This window comes from Centropristis striata, chromosome 20 (genome assembly GCF_030273125.1).
Source record: "Centropristis striata isolate RG_2023a ecotype Rhode Island chromosome 20, C.striata_1.0, whole genome shotgun sequence".
Classification (NCBI taxonomy): Eukaryota; Metazoa; Chordata; class Actinopteri; order Perciformes; family Serranidae; genus Centropristis; species Centropristis striata.
In genome coordinates, this window is record NC_081536.1 from 11,214,715 (window position 1) to 11,233,849 (window position 19,135).

General features: G+C 40.8%; 2 protein-coding genes across 6 annotated transcripts in view; both read left to right on the top strand.

Moving 5' to 3' along the window:
• Positions 1-19,135, top strand: part of dst (dystonin) — a 136,770-nt gene that overhangs the window by 60,578 nt on the left and 57,057 nt on the right. For 3 of the 5 annotated variants that reach the window (XM_059359816.1, XM_059359817.1, XM_059359818.1), the window contains exons 34-38: positions 6-113; positions 503-601; positions 6,887-7,033; positions 9,198-9,286; positions 9,373-9,481. In XM_059359816.1, coding sequence (XP_059215799.1) covers positions 6-113; positions 503-601; positions 6,887-7,033; positions 9,198-9,286; positions 9,373-9,481 — 552 coding nt within the window. Of the gene's footprint in view, positions 1-5; positions 114-502; positions 602-6,886; positions 7,034-9,197; positions 9,287-9,372; positions 9,482-10,700; positions 13,830-15,699; positions 16,788-17,818; positions 17,966-18,234; positions 18,451-18,530; positions 18,675-18,761; positions 18,999-19,135 lie in introns of all 5 variants that reach the window. The other 2 variants (XM_059359820.1, XM_059359821.1) reach the window with 2 other exon arrangements.
• LOC131993786 (desmoplakin-like) lies at positions 1,242-6,880 on the top strand. Its single transcript, XM_059359822.1, has 2 exons — positions 1,242-4,356; positions 4,530-6,880. The coding sequence occupies exons 1-2, from the start codon at positions 1,492-1,494 to the stop codon at positions 6,591-6,593; spliced, it is 4,929 nt and encodes a 1,642-aa protein (XP_059215805.1). The 5' UTR covers positions 1,242-1,491; the 3' UTR covers positions 6,594-6,880.

Here is a 19,135-nt window from a genome sequence, read left to right on the forward strand (position 1 = left end):
TTAAGGATTATGAACTTCAGCTGATGACCTTCAGAGCGATGGTCGACTCCCAACACAAGTCCCCTCTCAAGAAACGGAGGATGCAGAGCACGTCTGATGCCATTCAGCAGGAGGTAAAACTATAAGTTAAGAATCTTGAAGAGGTTCATTAGGCCTACTGATATACTTTTTTACACTGTTTCTCTAAACAAGGCCAATATAGCAAAATAGTTTCTTGTACCTGACAAGTTTCGGCTACCTTGCCTCTGTAGCCTTCATCAGAGGTGTCACGTGATGTTGGTGTGATGTCGTCTGTGATGTGTTATATGGAGTCACCAACATCACGTGACACCTCTGGCCTTGTATAGAGAAACAGTGTAAAAAAAAAAAAAAAAATATATATATATATATATATATAAAAGTATAAATAAATATAAGAAACTTTGGTAGGTCAGGAAACTTGTGCTCTATCCAGTGCACTTCTCAGTGACACACATGTTTTCCTTTGTTACATTTCACACAGTTCATGGATCTGCGAACTCGCTACACTGCTCTTGTGACTCTCATGACGCAGTATGTGAAGTTTGCCAGTGAAACACTGAAGAGAACTGAAGACGAGGAGGTGAGAGATCCATATTTTCAATCTTCCTGGCTTCCTACATTTCCTGTAGCATATGCAGCACATTTTATACTTTTGGGGCTACGTGGGCGCTTAAACTTATGTCTCTTTAGCTTTTTTACCTTCTTGTCTTTGCATGATTCCTAGGTCTCAACAGTTTTACTGCCTCACTAAGAAGCAGTGAATTGAAAAATAATGTAACGAAATGTGTGTCCTCTGTAAGTTCTTGACTTCCTCCGAGGGTTGTTTTTATTATCATGTAAGTTCTGCTCATCCTGAGTGAAGATATTTGCTTCATTGTGCAAAAGAAGCAAAGAAAATGCCCGGATGTGGTGCATGTCTGCATGTACAATCACTTTTTTTTATTGCTGGTGAGAGGAACCTGCTGGGAGGAGAGAGCTTTTCTATTCTTTGACAGTCTCTCTCGTTCAGCTTCTCTGTGGGGAAAAATGAACTTCTCCAGGAGTTTGTGTAGCATTTGTAAGTATTGGTACTGACAAAGGTGCATTGATCAAATCAGTGACAAATGCTATTAAAATAATCTTAAATAAATCTAACATCTTGTTGTTAAATGGAGTTTCTAACCCTCCACATTATAATATTTAAGAAAAAACATAGCCCTGAAATTGCAAATTCCTGGAGAGATTTAATATGGCTGCAGCACTCTGGTAAGAATTCATTCATGCAAGCTATTCCACAAATTCTAAATCAACATGAAACCGTGGATGACTTGTTTTTTTGCATTATAGAGCAGGAAGGCTTTTGAGAGCGCAGAGAATACGAAAAGGACAGAAAGTGTGGAGCTCCAAAAAGCTGCAGGGGAAGTAGAGCTTAGTCAACTTAAGCAACGTATCCAAGAACAGGAGGCTCTACTGGGTGAAAGACAAGCACAGATGGAAAAGTTGGAAGGAGAAGTAGTGACACAACAGAAGACAATCGATGATCTAACCTTTCAGAAATCACAGCTGGAGCATGACGTTAATCAGTACTGCACCAAGTTCGAAATAGCGGTAAAAGACAAAGCTGCCAGTGAGCAGGAATTAAATCATGCAAAGCAGTTAATTGAGCAGTCAGAGGCCAAGGCGTCTTTGGCTCAGAAGAAACTAGAAGAGCTGTTAAAGAAAATGAATGATGAACAAGATGTTAAGAAACAGAGCCCCAAACTTCAGAGAAAGATGGCGGAAGTTATTGAGGAACAGGTGCAAAGTGAAGTCCAGGTTAAAGGAAATGATTTGGCTCAGCAGCCTTTGTCATCTAGCAGTCAGCAGACAGTCGCCAGTGAGTCTGAGTCTCCTGCAATCAGAGAGAGTGACAGCATGATGGCAGATGCCCTGCAGCAGAAAGTAGAGGAACTAGTCCTGGTCCAGAAAAGAGCAGAAGTGGCTGAGGAGAAAGCCCAAAGCTATAAAAAGCTGTTGGATGACAGTAATAACAGAGTGAAGAAACTGCAGATGGACATGGAAATGGAAAGAAACAACATGAGACAGAAATTAGACGATATCCAGCAGGAAGCTCAGACCATGAAGAAATGCACCAATGAACTCCAAGAGGAAATAAGATCTCTTGTAAGAACAAAGTCCTCATTGGAACAAAGTGCTTTTTTCCAAAGCACTGAAATCGAAGGTCTTAAAGAGCAATTGAAGATCACCCAAGGAGAGCTGCAAAAGAAAAGCACGATCGAGCAGGAACACATTCACAAGATTAACAATCTAGAGGAAGACGTAGGTTCCAAGCAGGCAGTGGTAGATCAGCTGAAGTTTAAATGCAGTGAGCTGACAAGGATGAACGCATCGTCTGACAGTGATATTAGAGGTCTTCAGATCCAAGCAGAGTCACTTGAAAGAGACAGATCAATTTCTGAACAGAAGATCGGGTCTTTAAAGAGTGAGATAGAGAGCTGGAAACAGCAGCTTCAAACAGCTAGAGATGAAAACAATTTAATGAAGAGATCAGAGCAGGCGGGGCAGCTCAACGCTAAAAACCTTGAAGCAGAACTTCAAAAAAGTGAATTGGTTGCATCTCAGTTGCAGAAAAGGTTAGATGAGTTGAAACAGATCAATACAGAGATGGAAAATAATCTGAAGAATGTAAAAGCTAAACTCGATCAGGTGACGGTGGAAATCGACAGCAAGGATCAGCAAATAAAAATCTTTAAGTCTCAGGCGGAGGGCACCAAATCACAGGTTAGAATTATTGAGGAGGAGCTAAATAAGAAATCTCAGACTTCCTATGAGCTTCAAATGAAGATACAGGATTACAGCGAGGAGGTCAGGAAATTGACTGAACTGCAGCAGACGATCACTGCACTCAATTCAAAAATTGCCAATTATGAGAAAGAAATAACAAGTCTGAAATCAGAGCTGAAGTCAATGTTTGCTGAGAAGAATTCCGCAAATCAAAAGATCCAAATGCAGAGTGCTGAAATTAATGAGCTGAATGTATTGTTAAAGAAAAGAAATGCAGAGCTGCAAAAAGAATCTGTAGAAAGTCAGAGACATCTCAGTAAGGCCAAGGCATTAGAAGATGACCTTTTCAAACATAAGGACAATATTAAAGGGTTAACTAGCAGCTCAGAGAAAGTGACAGAAAAGCTAAAACTGGAGATGTGTGCTCTTCAGAACGACAAGAGAGCAACAGACAGGAAGGTAGAGAGCCTGAATGTTAAACTCTCAGAGCTTAACTCCTCCCTACAAAGAGCTAAAGATGAGCTGTTGAAAGAGACGAGAGACAGAAAACTCAAAGAATCTAAAATATTGCAGATGGAGGCTGAGCTGCAGAGAAATAAAGCAACAATGAAAGAAATCACGTCGAGTTCTGACAAATCCAGATCAAATTTACAACACGAAAATATTATCAACAAGAGGGAGAAAGCTGAGGCGATAGAGAAAAGCATTTCAATGGAATCTGAAGTCAGAATACTGAAAGAAAAGCTGCAGCACAGTCAGAAAGAAGCTGAACAAAAGCAAAAAGAAAACGGTGTCCTTCAGCAGAGGGCCAAGCAAATGGAAGAGCAACTTGAGAAGTGCAAGAAAATGCTAGAGGAGTTGAAAAGTAAACTAGAACTACAGAAGGAGGGCTATGAGAAGCAGCTATTGATAGTTCAGACTGAAATAGAGAAAAAACTTATTTTGCTTAAATCTGAAATGTCAAGTGACAGTGGACCAAAACAATCACATAGCGCCGAATTAGCAGAGATGCTGAACAAGTATTTCAAACAAGATGTCAAACAGATAAAAACAGTGCATCAAACCATCGTGGAGACGACGCAACAATCGGACCAACAGCTGCAACTGCAGGTCACAATAGACAAATTGCAGCAAGAAAAAACGAAGCTCGGACAGGACCTCTCAAAGGCAAAGTCCCAAATTTCCCAGCTTGAGGATGACAGACTTAGACTCAACACAAAAGTAAGCGCCTTACAAAGCTTTTGCAATGAACAATCAAAGGAGTCAGCTAAGCACTCAGACAGCGAGTGGAAACTGACAGTAAAGGAAAAAGAAGCGAGATCTCTTCGGGATCAAATCGAGTCGTATGTCAAAGAGGTGAAAACTCTTCAGGAAAAGCTTCTGACGCTCGGGGTCAGGATGAAGACTGAAAACGAGAGGGCAAACACAAAGGAGGTCATAGAAACCACTCGTCACTATGTGAAAGACAACGAGGCCGCGAAGACGGAACATACAGTGAAGCAGAAGATGACATCATTGTATGAAAAATACAACCTGGAGGACGAGATTCTCAAAATGAAAGTTTCCTCAGAGGTATGGATGAAGTTAATTTACTGCAGCACATATTTATAAGAAATACAGTACAATTAAATGTAATATAGTTAAATAATTGCAATATTTTAAATATTTATTACAACATCTATTTATTAGTTAACTCTGTAACAGTGAACTGTAACTTAAAAGCTCTTCCATTGTCACATCTACAGATGGCAACGAAGGAGAAAGACAATATTCTTGACGGACTGAAACAAGTCAAACAAGAAAAAATGGAAGTCAGTCACACCCAAAGCCTTCATGATTCACCAACAAAGATTACGTCAATTTACCAAACTCCCACTCTCATACAAAAAGATGTGCAAAGTGTGACCTATAAGAGCCCGATCAAACCTGATGAGCCCATGTCTGTGACAACACATGGATACATGGCTCTGTGTGGACTGACGGACCAAAAGCCAAGTGAATCAAAAAGCATCACCAGGACAAGAACGTATCATATCAAAGAAATATGCGAAACTGTAAACGCATCAGACGGAGATGGAAAACTGAGTGCGATGTATTCAACTTCCCAGAAGCTCCCAGAACTCAAAGGCAACACATGTATCCAAAACCTAGTCAAGTTTAAGCTTTTGGATGAAGAGGTTTGGCGGAAGTACGAGATGGGTCTCATCACGATGGAAGAGGTGCAAGCAGCGGTTGCTCAGTTCACTGGCAAACCAACTACTATTGCTGGGGTTTATGTGGAGTCGAGTAAGAAAAAGATATCTTTTCTTGAAGCTGCAGAGAAGGGCTTCTTAGCCAAGACTTATGCTCTTGAGTTCCTGGAGGCTCAGGCTGCAACAGGAAGTCTCACCGATCTGTCCACAGGGCAAACACACACAGTCGCTGAGGCTCTGGAGAGAGGTATAATAGAGACTGGCCTGAAAGATAAACTGACGGAGGCTGAGAAAGCTGTTACTGGCTACATTCATAAGGGCAAAAAGCTGTCTCTGTTCCAGGCAATGGAGGAAAGGGTTCTCGATAAGTACAGAGGCAGGAAGATTCTTGAGGTCCAGGTGGCCACTGGGGGGCTGATCAACCCAGAGATTGGTGTCAGGGTGCCGGCTGACATTGCTGTTGATCAGGGTCTTTTGAACAAGGAGATTCTACAGAGTCTGCACGATCCAGTCAGTAACCCCAAAGGTTTCCACAATCCCGACACCGGGCAAAAAGCATACTACGCCGATATACTGAAGACGTGCCTTTATGACATCGACGGTGGTTTGTTTCTCTTCCCATTCGGTGAGAAAAATTTAACAAACACCTCTCCCACGAGTTCTCATAGAGTGTCTGTCATCAGCAGCAGCTGTGGCGTGGAAATGTCAGCGTATGAAGCCTTCAAGGGGAGGTACATCGACAAGAGGACGTATCTGTTTCTGTCGAAACAGGAAAGTGAATGGCAGGAAAAGACAAAAGAAGACGCCAATGGAACCACGCTTCACGTCATCACTGACGTCAAAAGCGGCCGACAGCTTTGTCTCGAATCCGCTCTGAGTCAGAGGTTTCTTGAAATATCTGAGCTTGAAAGCTATGGCAGTGGGCTTCTTAGCATCTGTGAGATTGCAGACATCATATTTTCAAGAATGGTGGTTGTGGAGGATGTTAACAGCCCCATCGCTGGTCTCTGGGACGTCAGTCGGAGGAAGAGGCTGTCAGTTCTTCAGGGTTTTCAACAAGGCTTCACTGACAGAATCACTGCATTAAGGCTGCTGGAGGCCCAAGCCTGTACCGGAGGCATTTGCGACCCCTCTTCTGGGGAGAAAGTTTCTCTCTCGGAGGCTCTAAAAAGAGGTCTTTTAGACGAGGCATCAAATCAGCAGCTCCAGCTGTTTGAGCAGGCATTTAATGGCATTGTTCACCCCAAGACCTCAAAGACTTTGTCCGTCTCTCAGGCCATCCAAGAAAATCTCCTCCCCAAGGATGCTGGTTTCCGCTGTATTGAATTCCAGCTCCTGACTGGAGGATTGATAAACCCCGACACTCATGACAGAGCCTCCCTCGAGGAAGTCATTCAGAGCGGCCTTGTTGACAAAGCTACAGCGTCTGCTCTCAAAGATGAGAAATTCCACACCAAAAGCCTCACCTGTCCGAAGACCAAGAGGAGAATCACGTTCAGGGAGGCGCTTGAAAGAAGTGTGTACGACTGCCACACGGGATTACGGTTACTGGAGGCCACAAAGATTCTTGGCTTTGGAGCCAAATCAACATTTCATTATGTTTGGGCATATAAATAAATATATGCTTGCTCATGGCATAAAAGCTAAACTTGCAAATAGTATTTCCTTTGTTCTGGATGTAAAGTTACCTTGACTTCACAGCTAAATGTCTTTTTTTTTGGTTTATACACATTTTATACAGTGGTTGAAACAACTAACAATAGTTCCTGAGCTTTGGTGTTTTTTAGTCTGATTATTAATCTATTTTGGCAATTCCTCTCCTTTTTAGGATTCCGCCCTCGGGTGTTTTTGTTTATTTCTTTCTAACAAAGTTAACAATCTTGTCAAAAACCCATCTGTTTCAATTGTAGAGATCTGTTGATGAGGAGAAGAGAGAGCATGGTGATAAAGTTAGCAAACTATTGCACTGGATGTCCAATGTGAAACAGACCTCGAACAATGATGGGAATGCTCTGAAAGATAGCAATGCCAACACAGACGCTTCTAATAAGCCCCAGGTAAATAATGTGTGTGTTGTTTTCTGGTGTTTTCTGGTTTGTCCTGTTTCAACATCCTGCCACATATTTGTTGTACATGAGAGAATGCTTTGGTTTAACGGTGAAGAGTATTTTTCTAATCAAAATGATATTGCAGCCTTTTTGCTGTCACAGTGTATGACTTCTAATAAAAACACACTGTTTACTTTCTGATTCATGTAATCCATATATTTTACATTATAGGTATGTGTAATTACTTTTTCATATCCCCTGCACACAATAGGATGGTTAATATTATGGATCTCATGATATACTGTATTTGTTCATTTCAATCACCCCCAACTGATTCAGTCACAACAAAAGTTGCACAAGCACTCACATGTCAGAACAACCTCAGTGACTAATGAATCCAATCCACCCAACAGCTGAAATATCACAATACATGTCAGATGTGTGTCCCTGTGTTTCCAAGGTAACTTGCATTATACATTTGGTCCAAAGCTGACATTATTCAAGTGAAATTTGAAAGACATTTGACATTTCCTTTACGTGTACTGTATCTCACAATGGCATTGTAAAGAGAGAGATAGAGAGAATAGTGGTGAAAACCCGGTTGGTCATTCTTAAGCAATGGGATCACATTGATGGTTTATCCAATATGACAGATTAAAAAACAGATACATAAATTAAGTTTAAACTAATATCACACATGCACTAATAGTAACTTGCCAAAAATTAAAGCATTGATCTATATATTGCTTTTCAAGTAGAGGGCTGTTTTTTTTTTTATCTTTCTGGTCAGTTCAGTTCAAGAATTAAAGTTGAACTAAATGTTGTACATTCAACTGTTTAAAAGCACCATCCAGCCACTTATAGTGTCCCCACTATTCATTCAATACATGTATGTAATGATGCTGTCATCTGGACCATGATGACTGGCCACAGACATTCAATTATATTTATGTTGTAAATATTGCAACTACGGTTAATGTGAAATAAAATAAGTAAAATGCTTCATATTCCTTATTAATTAGTTACAATGTCATTAAAGTTTATTTACATAATTCTTGTACATTATTTACACAAAAATATAAATAAAATATCCGACTAATACAATCTAAAGTATAATAATGACAGCTTTGGACTTCCATTTGTTTAGTGTTGTTTTTATGTGTGTTTTTTGTCAAATTATGAAACCATCTAAATTTTAAGTGTTTCTAATATTCTGTCCCTCCATGTAATGCATTAATTTCTTTTTGGTCCATTCTGAACCTTTTAAAGGGACAGTTCACCCAATAGTCAACAATACAATATATATATTTTCTTACCTGTAGTGCTTAAATCAATCCACATTGTTTTTGTGTGCCTTGCTGAATGTTGGAGATATTGGCTGTAGAGATTTCTGCCTTCCCTTGAATATAATGGAATAAAGTAGCACTTAATTTGTGATGTTTCAAACACATATAAAAACTCAACAGCATGTGTCTTTTCAGAAAATATGACCTGGTTTCTTGACCAAACCCACAGACCTTGTTGTGAGCACTTTTAAGTAGGGACTATTTCCTTTTTAGTATAGTTCCTTCAACCCTCTACTGATCACAACAAGTTCTGGGGATTAAAATGAGTAACATGCTTTCCCAGGAAAGGGACATGGCTGTTGAGATTTTCATATGTATGTTGGCCGCTTTGAGCACAATAAGCTGAGTGCCTCAGCATCCCATTATATTCAAGTGATGGCAGACATGTCTACAGCTGATCACACTAACAACAATCTAGATTGATTAATAGCCTTCCAGGTAAGAGGAACAATATGTATTTTTTAATTTGGGGTAAACCGTAACTTTTAAATTTGACAAAGTTTATATCTTTTTGCAAAACTGTTGGATTGCCTTATTTTGTGCAGGGGTTATTTAAAAAATCTAGTCACTGGAGTGTACAGTATGCCTTTATTAGTTAATTGACATTTTATACAAATAAATCAATTGAAAAATGTAAATCAATCTTTTAAAACAATTCTAGCATCTGCATATGTGATTATTTATGAGCTTTGTGTCCCTGTTATGCCACTGTTTAATATTATCATGTTGGTAAATACAATATTACACCAAAACTTCTCTTACTCATACAAAAGTAAAGAAGTCATACATATTACATATTAATATGCCACTGTTCTATGTTCTACTAGGTGTCAGTCGAGGAGATGGTCACTAAGAAGGAACAGATTGCAGAAGCATTGAGAGCAACACAAATGATGCTGAACAAACACAGTGACAAGTGAGTCAAGCGACTGTGACCAACACACAGAATACTTTGTCCTCTGTTTACAGTCTCGACCTCATTTTTTGTGTTTTGTCTCCCAGAATGACAGAAGAGGAAAGAGAAAAGGCCCAGGAGCAGCTGAAGGCGCTCAACCAGGCCTACAGTGAACTCTCCCAGCAATGTTCAGATCAAACAACATCTGCAGAAGAGGTTTGACACGTGGCTCTTTCTTTTGGTTTGAATTTGTGTCTTATAATGTGTTAGAAAACAGTGCCACCTGTTGTTCAGCTGCATGACTAACCTTTCCCTCTTCTCCTTAGTACAGTGTGAGCAGTTGTCTTTTGCATCTCTCTTTTTATTCCCAGACAGAAAACACGATTTATACAATTGAATGGAGAAAATCTGAGTATGCTGTAAACATGCCCGGCTTTGGTCTGATATTTCACCATTATTAATGTGCTTGACATGAGAAGTCAGTAGGATAACAGATATGACACATAACCCTTTACCAACTGTATGTGATGTGACTAACTACACTCTTTTTGCAAGATGCTGGATTCTGAATTCCCAGATGCATGGTAGCTTTAAATGTTTTATTCGTCGCTCTCCTGTTGCAACCCTGATGCAGTCTTGCACTTTTGCACATGATGTTTTAACATGCCCATATTTGTCTGGTGGTGAGTATACATTTTGTTTGGCTTTTGAAAACTTTAAATTTGATACTTCAGATTTTTTTCAGTGGAGTCGTACAAGGTGCTCATCAATAGTCAGTGTATTACTACAGTAGGTGGTCAGCATGCCCCCAGCAATGTTTTTCTGTGGATGGTTGCAGAAGCAAAACGTTTTTTGTCCCCCAAAAAATCTGCATGGTTTAAGTATACAATATATTTAGAATATTTTCACCACTTTACCCTTCCTTCACACAGCCCTGTTTAAGTTTACACAAGGGGAACTGAAGCTGTGAGGTAAAACAGTAATTTTACCTCACCGAACACAAGAGTTGCTGGTGTACATCTAAACTTACCCTTCAAAACACCAAAATCCACAATAAAACAACCAATATCACAGATCGAGGCAGCAGCGGACTCCTGTGTTCTGTGAGGTAAAATTACTATTTTTGTCAATGGAGGCTGGTGGTGTTGAATAGATAATCACTTTAGTTGCCCTGTTAAAACCTAAACTTTTTCAGGTGGACCCTTTTTTGAGGTGCCTTAGATTCATTACTCAGTAGTACAATGCTTAACTTCTGTGTCAGTATCAGTCAGTTCTATTACCTACTGTAGGTAATACACTCACTTATAAGTTACTTATACAACCTTACTTTAAAAAATCTGAACTATCCCTTTAATTGCAAATTTGACACAGTACATATTACACATTTTGATGCTGAAATCAGTTCAGTAATTTGACAAAATTTCATTCTCTTTAGGATTTAAATTCCAGTGCAGCAAGGCTTGGCACTGGACCCAAGAGTAGCCTGCTTGATCAGATTACCAGGTTCACCCTCCCAGAGGCCCAACATGTGACTTCTGAACTCTTTCAGTCTGATCCGCAATGCTGTATGGACTGGGACGATGCTTTCAAACAAGATCCCGTTTATAAATCCACCCTGGACCACTTGCTAAAGTTGAATGAAGCAGGCAAGTGCAAACAGAGTTCACAAGTCTCTTCTGTGTCACTCTCTGACATCGCAGCAGCGAGGGAAGGGGCCGTGTGTGAAAACCCGATCATTAAGATGATAGAGGTCAAAGAAGTTGATGATGGATTGAAGGTGTGCTACACAGGGGACACACTGACCCTGGAGAAGGCTTTTCGGGGTGGTTTAATACCGGCTTCTGTCTACGTAGAGATTCTTCAGAGGCAAAAGACCTGTCAAGATATGATGAATCCCAGCACTGTGGAAGATGTTTCAACATTAAAGCCTGTGCAGGAGGTCAATAGACTGGTATTAGAGTGCCTCAGCAGAAATAAATCACTGACATCAGGGAGGGATATTAAGACTCTGAGGTCTTTCGGTGATGGTTTAAGTGATCAGGATGTTATCAGTGATGGGCTTAAGGTGGATGCAGCCGTTCAGTGTGACTTGATGAGCTCTAGCAGCACGCTCATTGTGCTAGAAAATCAGCCGCAGTTTATGGGACTCGTGTTGTCTGTTTCAAGGGAAACTGTGTCCACATCATTCCAGTATGATCAGCAAGTCACCACCGATGAGTTCACGAGTTCATTGTTCAGCAATCGGGAGAAAATTGCAGCTTTTTACATTCCAGAAAATTCAGAGGTGGTAGACATCAATTCGGCCATTCAGAATAATTTGATTGACACTTATACCGCAGAGGTTTTGAAATCTGTAGAAATTCCAGATGTGTCTCCTGATGTTGATCACCTTTATGACAAGTTTTCATCTTGGCTCATGTACAAAAAACTCACAGTTGATGGATGCCATCACGCTGCAGACTGCTTACAAGTTGATAATGTCCCGACTCACGAGGAGGCAAAGCAGCTTTTCATCTCCTACCTCTCGTTGAACAGCTACGTGGATCCTGAGACAGGACAGCGGGTTGTAATACTCGATAAACAGCTGAGTAAAATGGTTAAAATCTTTCTTGACGATTCATTATTTCCTGAAAACACTGAGAAAAATAGAACATCCCTCTCTTTAAATGTTGGTGATCCTTCCGAACAGGTAGATTTAGAGATGCCGCTGCACATAAATGAGGAAACAGAGGAGTTACTGATGCCACCCGTATGTGATCCTCGTAATTTTGTTTCCTGGACCAGTGGAAGAATTAGCTTTGATGAAAAAACAAATGCAAATAACAAGGATTTAAAACCGAATTTTTTAGAAGACGATGACATTGACATGGATAGCACAGAGCCTGGTGTAGCAGGGGAACTCATGTATCAAAGCAACGCAAATTGGAAAAAGTCAGGTGAATTTGCAGAGAGAATTTATGGAAATAGTTTCCAAATGGATGTTGAAGGTGCTGAAAGTGAAGGTGTTGATCCAGTTGTTCAAACTTTATACTCTGGGGACAGAACAAATGTTGGCTCTCCGTCAGAGACGTTTGAGTGTTCAGAAAACTCCAACCGCCAAACCCTCCCGTACTACGACTCTGGGTCATTTTGTAGTGAATCAGAAGGCACAGATAGCACGCAGGATGAGCTTTTATGCTGTCAGGACATGTCAAACGAGCAAGATTATGCTACTCATCCCCTGATAGTGCAAATGGAGGAAGAGGGTATTTTAGATGTGACCCCTGGGAGACATTATGACCTGGAAGCTGCTTTCAGACAGGGCCTAATTGATCAGATGATAGTACCACAGCCGCTTGACATGCAGTCAGATGAAAACGGAAGTGTTGCAGGAGACGAGGAGGATCCAATGTCTGTTTTAAATCAGACTGTGTCAGATGCATCCTCAAATATTTCTCTATGTATACTGGAACAGCAGAGCGTATTGAGGTCTGGTTGCACCATCAGTATCAGTGAGTCAGTTCAGGCTGGATTAGTTAAAGATGACTTAAACCCTGAAGCCAGCAGTCACCCACAAGAAAGCTACACTCACTCCATCTCCGATTATCATAATCTGCGTTTAATTTACGATAATGAAGCTGAAAACGCTGAGGGGAAGGTGGCTGTCGTGGTGCTCGATCTGACCAATGAGGAGGCTAATAACGAAGAGATAGAGAGCGAGAATGGAGCTGCAGGGGTAGATTGTGAGACAACAGGAAATGTAAGAGAGATGAGTAATTATCTGCATCATTTCCCTCCCTCAGTTAGCGGTCACAAGTCTCTCATGATCTCACCCTCCTCATGGAGTCAGATTACTGCAGAGTGCGTTCATCACAATGACAAATCGCCTTTACCCGCTGAAGCCAGTGACTCACAGGGTGTAATCAATCACCAGCTGACAGATACAGCTGTTGTGATAGAAAACGCAGATACAACAACCCAGTCACGTCCATCTAGTGTGAGTGACAGAACCTACAGCATTAGAGCAGATACAGAAAGCCAGACTCAGTATGCCACTTCTATAAATCACTCTAAATTTGACAGCTCACTCGTTGAGGATGATTTTTTTATTGTTGGATATGATGTCCAGGTGGGAAATCAGGCAGTTAGTGCAAGTGAATTGCCCTCATTACGCAACAATGTGTTGTCTGAGGAGAATGACACTCAGTCACCTCTGTATGGCGAGCCAAGTATAGATTACTCATCGCCCAGAGAATTGGTCGAAAGTGCAATTATGTCAGAGTCCGGGGGTCGTGGTAACTATGACAACAGCATTACAGAAGATGGCAGCAGATTCACATTACCTCAGCAGCTTCGTTCAGAATGTGATGTTAGTGTTGGATCTGAGCCCAGCGACTCTAAAAATGGTCAGCTTGTTGGTGAGAGATCTCCACAGCCACCCATTGTTTCCGATGAAGTCATTGCAACAAATGTGAAGGGTTTTAATAATGGAGAAGATTCAGAGCATGGTCGTCTAATAACCAGAGTTTCTCTTGAAACAGTACCAGTTGATGAAGATTTGTCACATTCCCAACACAGAGCCACAGTTGGTGTTGAGTTCAACACAGACAGACTGTCCCCAGAGAGACAACATGAGGACGTTTTCCCAGTCACCAGTCATATAAAAGAATCTGTGTCAAGAAGTGCACAGCTAGCGAGTGATAAAGAAAATGCTGATGTTGTTTCGGATGAAGTCAACCCAACAAATGCTCTCAATCTGAATCGTTTTAATGAAGAAGATTCAGAGCATGGCAATCTAACCACCACCAGAGTTTCTCTTGAAAAAGTACCAGTTGATGAGGTTATGTCACCTTCAAAACACAAAGCTTCAGAGAATGATGAGTGTGGCACAGACAGGCTGTCCCCAGAGAGGCAACAAGGGGACATTTTCCCAGTCACCAGTCATTTGGAAGAATCTGTGTCAAGAAGTGCACAGATAGCAAGTGATAAAGAAAATGCTCATGTTATTTCTGTTGTCAACCCAACAAAAGCTGTCAATCTGAATCGTTTCAATGTAGAAGATTCAGAGTGTGGTAGTTTAATATCTAGAGTTTGTCTTGAAACAGTACCAGTTGATGAAGATTTGTCATGTTCACAACACAGAGCCACAGTTGGTGTTGAGTTAAGCCCAGACAGGCTGTCCCCAGAGAGGCAACATGAGGACATTTTCCCAGTCACCAGTCATATGAAAGAGATCTCTGTGTCAAGAAGTGCACAGATAGCAAGTGATAAAGAAAATGCAGATATCGTTTCTGATGAAGTCAACCCAACAGCTGCTCTCACTCAGAATCGTTTTAATGTAGAAGATTCAGAGCATGGCAATCTAACCACCACCAGAGTTTCTTTTGAAAAAGTACCAGTTGATGAAGATTTGTTACGTTTACAACACAGGGCTGTACTTGGTGTTGAGTTTGGCACAGACAGGCTGTCCCCAGAGAGGCAACATGAGTGTGTTTTCCCAGTCACCAGTCATACAGAACAAATGACTGGGTCAAGAAATATGCAGGCAGAAAGTGATAAAGAAAATGCAGATATTGTTTCTGATGAAGATACCACAAGAAATGCTCTCAATCTGAATCGTTTTAATGTAGAAGATTCAGAGCGTGGTAGTTTAATAACCAGAGTTTCTCTTGAAACAGTACCAGTGGATGAAAATCTGTCACGTTCACAACACAGAGCTGCAGAGAATGTAGAGTTAAGCCCAGACAGACTGTCCCCAGAGAGGCAACATGAGGACATTTTCCCTGTCACCAGTCATATGAAAGAGATCTCTGTGTCAGGAAGTGCACAGCCAGTGAATTATAAAGAAAATGCAGATATTGTTTCCAATAATGTCAACCCAACAAAAGCTCTGAATCTGAATCGTTTTAACAATGTAGAAGATTCAGAGCATGGCAGTCCATCGACCACCAGAATTTCTCTTGAAACAATACCAGTTGATGATGATTTGGCACGTTTACAACACAGAGCTGCAGTTGGTGTTGAGTTCGGCGCAGATGGTCTTTCCCCAGAGAGGCAACAAGAGAACATTTTCCCAGTCATCAGCCATACAGAACAAATAGCTGTGTCAAGAAGTGGTCAGGCAGAAAGTGATAAAGAAAATGCTAATATTGTTTCTGACAAAGTCACTGCTGCAAATGCTCTCAATCTGAATCGTTTTAATAATGGAGCAGATTCAGAGCATGGCAGTCCACCTACCACCAGAGTTTCTTTTGAAACAGTACCAGTTGATGATGATTTGTCACATTCACAACACAGAGCTGCAGAGGATGTAGAGTTCAGCACAGACAGGCTGTCCCCAGAGAGGCAACATGAGGGTGTTTTCCCAGTCACCAGTCAAACAGAACAAATGACTGGGTCAAGAAATATTCAGCCAGAAAGTGATAAAGAAAATGTAGATATTGTTTCTGATGAAGATACCACAAGAAATGCTCTCAATCTGAATCGTTTTAATGTAGAAGATTCAGAGCGTGGTAGTTTAATAACCAGAGTTTCTCTTGAAACAGTACCAGGTAATGAAGATTTGTCATGTCCACGACACAGAGCTGCAGAGGATGTAGAGTTAAGCACAGACAGACTGTCCCCAGAGAGGCAACATGAGGATATTTTCCTATTGACTAGTGATTTGGAGCAAATGACTGTGTCAAGAAATGAACAGCCAGTGAGTGATGAAGAAAATGCAGATATTGGTGGAAATATCTCTGCGTTAGGAATGAACTCAGAGCAGTCTGAAGCTAAAATGGGAGTAGGAAAAGGGTTGATATTTCCAGAGGAAAAGGGCTTTGATATGAGTGTTTCTGAGCATCCTCAGGTAGATTTCCTGTCAGGTAGCTCCATTACATCTGATGCTTCCTCTTCAGCCCCATCAGGGTTTATTAAGGCCGTAAGGACACCTGTAGGCGATGAAGGCGAAATGATCACAATAGGGAGTGATGTCAGTGATTTGCAAAAGGCACAAACTGAAGACTTTGTCGCAGTAGTTCAGAATACTCCACCACCTTTAGAGGAAGGTCACGAGAGAGACACGCCTCATGGACTTCTAGAGAGCAGCCACCCAGACCTTCTCATGGATCTGCTGAAGCAAAATGCCCTCAGTTTAAACAACAGAGAAGAAGGAAACTTCAAGCTGATAATGCATGAAGAGAAAGTCAGTAAAAAGACAGAAGAGTCCGACGCTCCAAATATCCAGCTGCAACTGCTGCAGGTTCTGAAGACAGTTTCCTCAAGCCAAGACCTTTCAATGCTGCAGGAGGTGATGGACACTCTTAACAGCGCTCTCGGTGGGGACTCTTTGGCAGGGGATGATCTGGAGGAGCGGCGGCACGCTCTGGAGGAGCGCCGGCACACGCTGGAGAGCATCAAGGAGGAGAGCTCGGAGGGAGAAGATGAGAGGTCAGGAGAAGAAGATGAGGGTCTCTGTGGTTCTGCTGCAGGACGTCACCAGCTGTCCCCTCAGGCGTCCTCCTGCTCAGATGCCAGCAAAGTTGAGGAGGTCAAAAAAAAGGTACATTTGATGTTGTTTCAGTGTTAAAGGGACTGTAGAACCTGATAATGTAATAAATTCCCGATAATGTAATAAAAATCTGCACTTGTGTCCATTGAAAATGTAATAAAACCTGATAACGTATTAACTTCCCGATAATGTAATAAAGGGCATTTCCCAATAATGTAATAAAATATAACATTAATGGGAGGTTATTACATTATCAGGTTAGCCTTCATTTTGCAAGTCCTGATAATGTAATAATTCCCCAATATTGTAATAATTTAACAGGAGACCACCCATTACTTGAGTTCAAGTGGTGATACTGTGTAGGCAACACTAGCTCAAGATCTCTAGCGCCACCAACAGGTCAAAGTTGAATGTTTATTAACTTTTGACCCGTTTTTCACAAACGAGGTATCCATGACACACGAATGCATTCAACAGCTTCTTGAAATCTAAAGGTGCTTGGTGTTATACTTTATTACATTATTGGTAGAAAGTGTATTACATTATCGGGAAGTTATTACATTATCAGGTTTTATTACATTTTCAATGGACTCAAGTGCAGATTTTTATTACATTATCAGGGTTATTACATTATCGGGAATTTATTACATTATCAGGTTCTACGGGGACAGTTTACACCCAAATCATAAATATTTTTCCTCTTTCTTCTAGTGCTATTCATCAATCTAGATCTTTTTGATATTGGCTATAGAGAAGTCAGTCTTTTCTTCATTATAACAGAACCAGTTGGCACAAAAACTCTAAAAAGCAATGTTTCTTTCCAGCAATCATGACCTGGTTAGTCAAGATAATTCACATGCCTTTTTGTCGGCAGTTCTGTAAAGGTAGTTCCTCCACAAAACTGCTGACAGTTTCTACATGAAACATCAAAACAATGTAAATTTAGAAAAAGCACTACAGGTAAGAGGAAAATGTGTGATCTTGATTTTGTGGTGAACTGTCCCTTTAAGTGACTTCCTCCTTAATTTTTGACACAAAATAAAATCTGCTCCTCTTTAATTCTGTGTTTTCTTTCCCCTTAGCTGTTCTCCATCCAGGATTATTTGGAGTGTGTTGGGAGACTGCAGGATCACGCTGATGTTTTGGAAGATGTCCGAAAAGATCTTTCAATCGAGGCACCCATAGGCAACAGCATGGAAGAACTGCAAAACCAATTAGAGGATTTTCAGGTTAGAAATTGACAATATATGTTCACAATGTTTCACTTATGTACAGAACCCCAGAGAAAAAGTGTTTCTGTCAGGATTATTTTTCTTAGTATTGTATATTATTACTGTCTAAACCTTTTTTCAACAGTTTTTTTTTCTTTCACCTGTGACACCTTATGTCATAAAAATTATATCAGATGAAGAAAATGACCAGAATCTTTTTCTTCTCCTATACTTATGTATATACATGTATGCATTAGTTCCTGACCAAGTGTGCTTTTTTTATCCAGTCTCTGGAGTCCCAATTTTCTCGACTGGCTGGTGTTCTGACTGCAGATATGGAAAAAGCCAAACAGCTCTTAAATTCTAATGATGAGAATATTCCCATACAAATCCACCAAGATTTGGCTTCAACTTATCTGGATTTAGAGCCAAATTTTGCTGCCGTTTCCCAAATGTGTGCAGAAAGGAGTCACTCCCTGATTCAAGCAATGGAAACAGGAAAGGTCAGTGCTCATTGCAAGTAATTAAAATCCAGTTATGTAACGGTTGCATCAGCTATTGACGACTTTAAATCTCATTTTAGGTTAATTTGGAATCAACATACCAGAAACATGTTGGTGATCTTGATGAACTAGCGGGCCTCATCAAAAACAGCTCAGAGATGTGTGACATGGATTTGAACCCGTGTGATGTGGATGCACTGAAACATTTGATTCAGCAGAACAGGGTATCTTAAAATAAATTTAATTAAAAACATCCATTATCCACAGAAACTACAGAAACTTCATCCGCATATTTCCATCTTTCCTTCCAGGACATGGAGAGCAGTCTGCTGAAAGAAGCCAAGCTCAAGTTAGAGGATGTCACATTCGATATCCAGTGTTTTATTTCTGAGCACGCTCAGTTTCTGAGTCCAGCTCAGAGCAGCTACCTCCTCAAGTTCCTCAGCACCACTCAGCGAGCGTTCAGGGACCAGACAGAGAGGCTTGTTACCCAGAGGAGCGCTTTAGACGTCCTGCTGGACACCAGGGAGAGGGAGAGTCAGGAGAAGGTCTGCCTGTGGATAAACTGTTATATATCACAGATTTTCCATGAAAAACTACCACGTATCTATGTTTTTATGTGGGCCCATTTCAGTCAATGTGATAAAAAAAAAAAAAGGATCATAATAATGACTTGGTATCCAAA

Excerpts from the sequence above, each read along its gene's own strand:
- LOC131993786 (XM_059359822.1), top strand. The coding sequence starts at position 1,492 with ATGGAAAAGTTGGAAGGAGAAGTAGTGACACAACAGAAGACAATCGAT. Across the intron at positions 4,357-4,529 it reads AAATGAAAGTTTCCTCAGAG|ATGGCAACGAAGGAGAAAGA; the intron begins GTATGGATGAAG and ends TCACATCTACAG.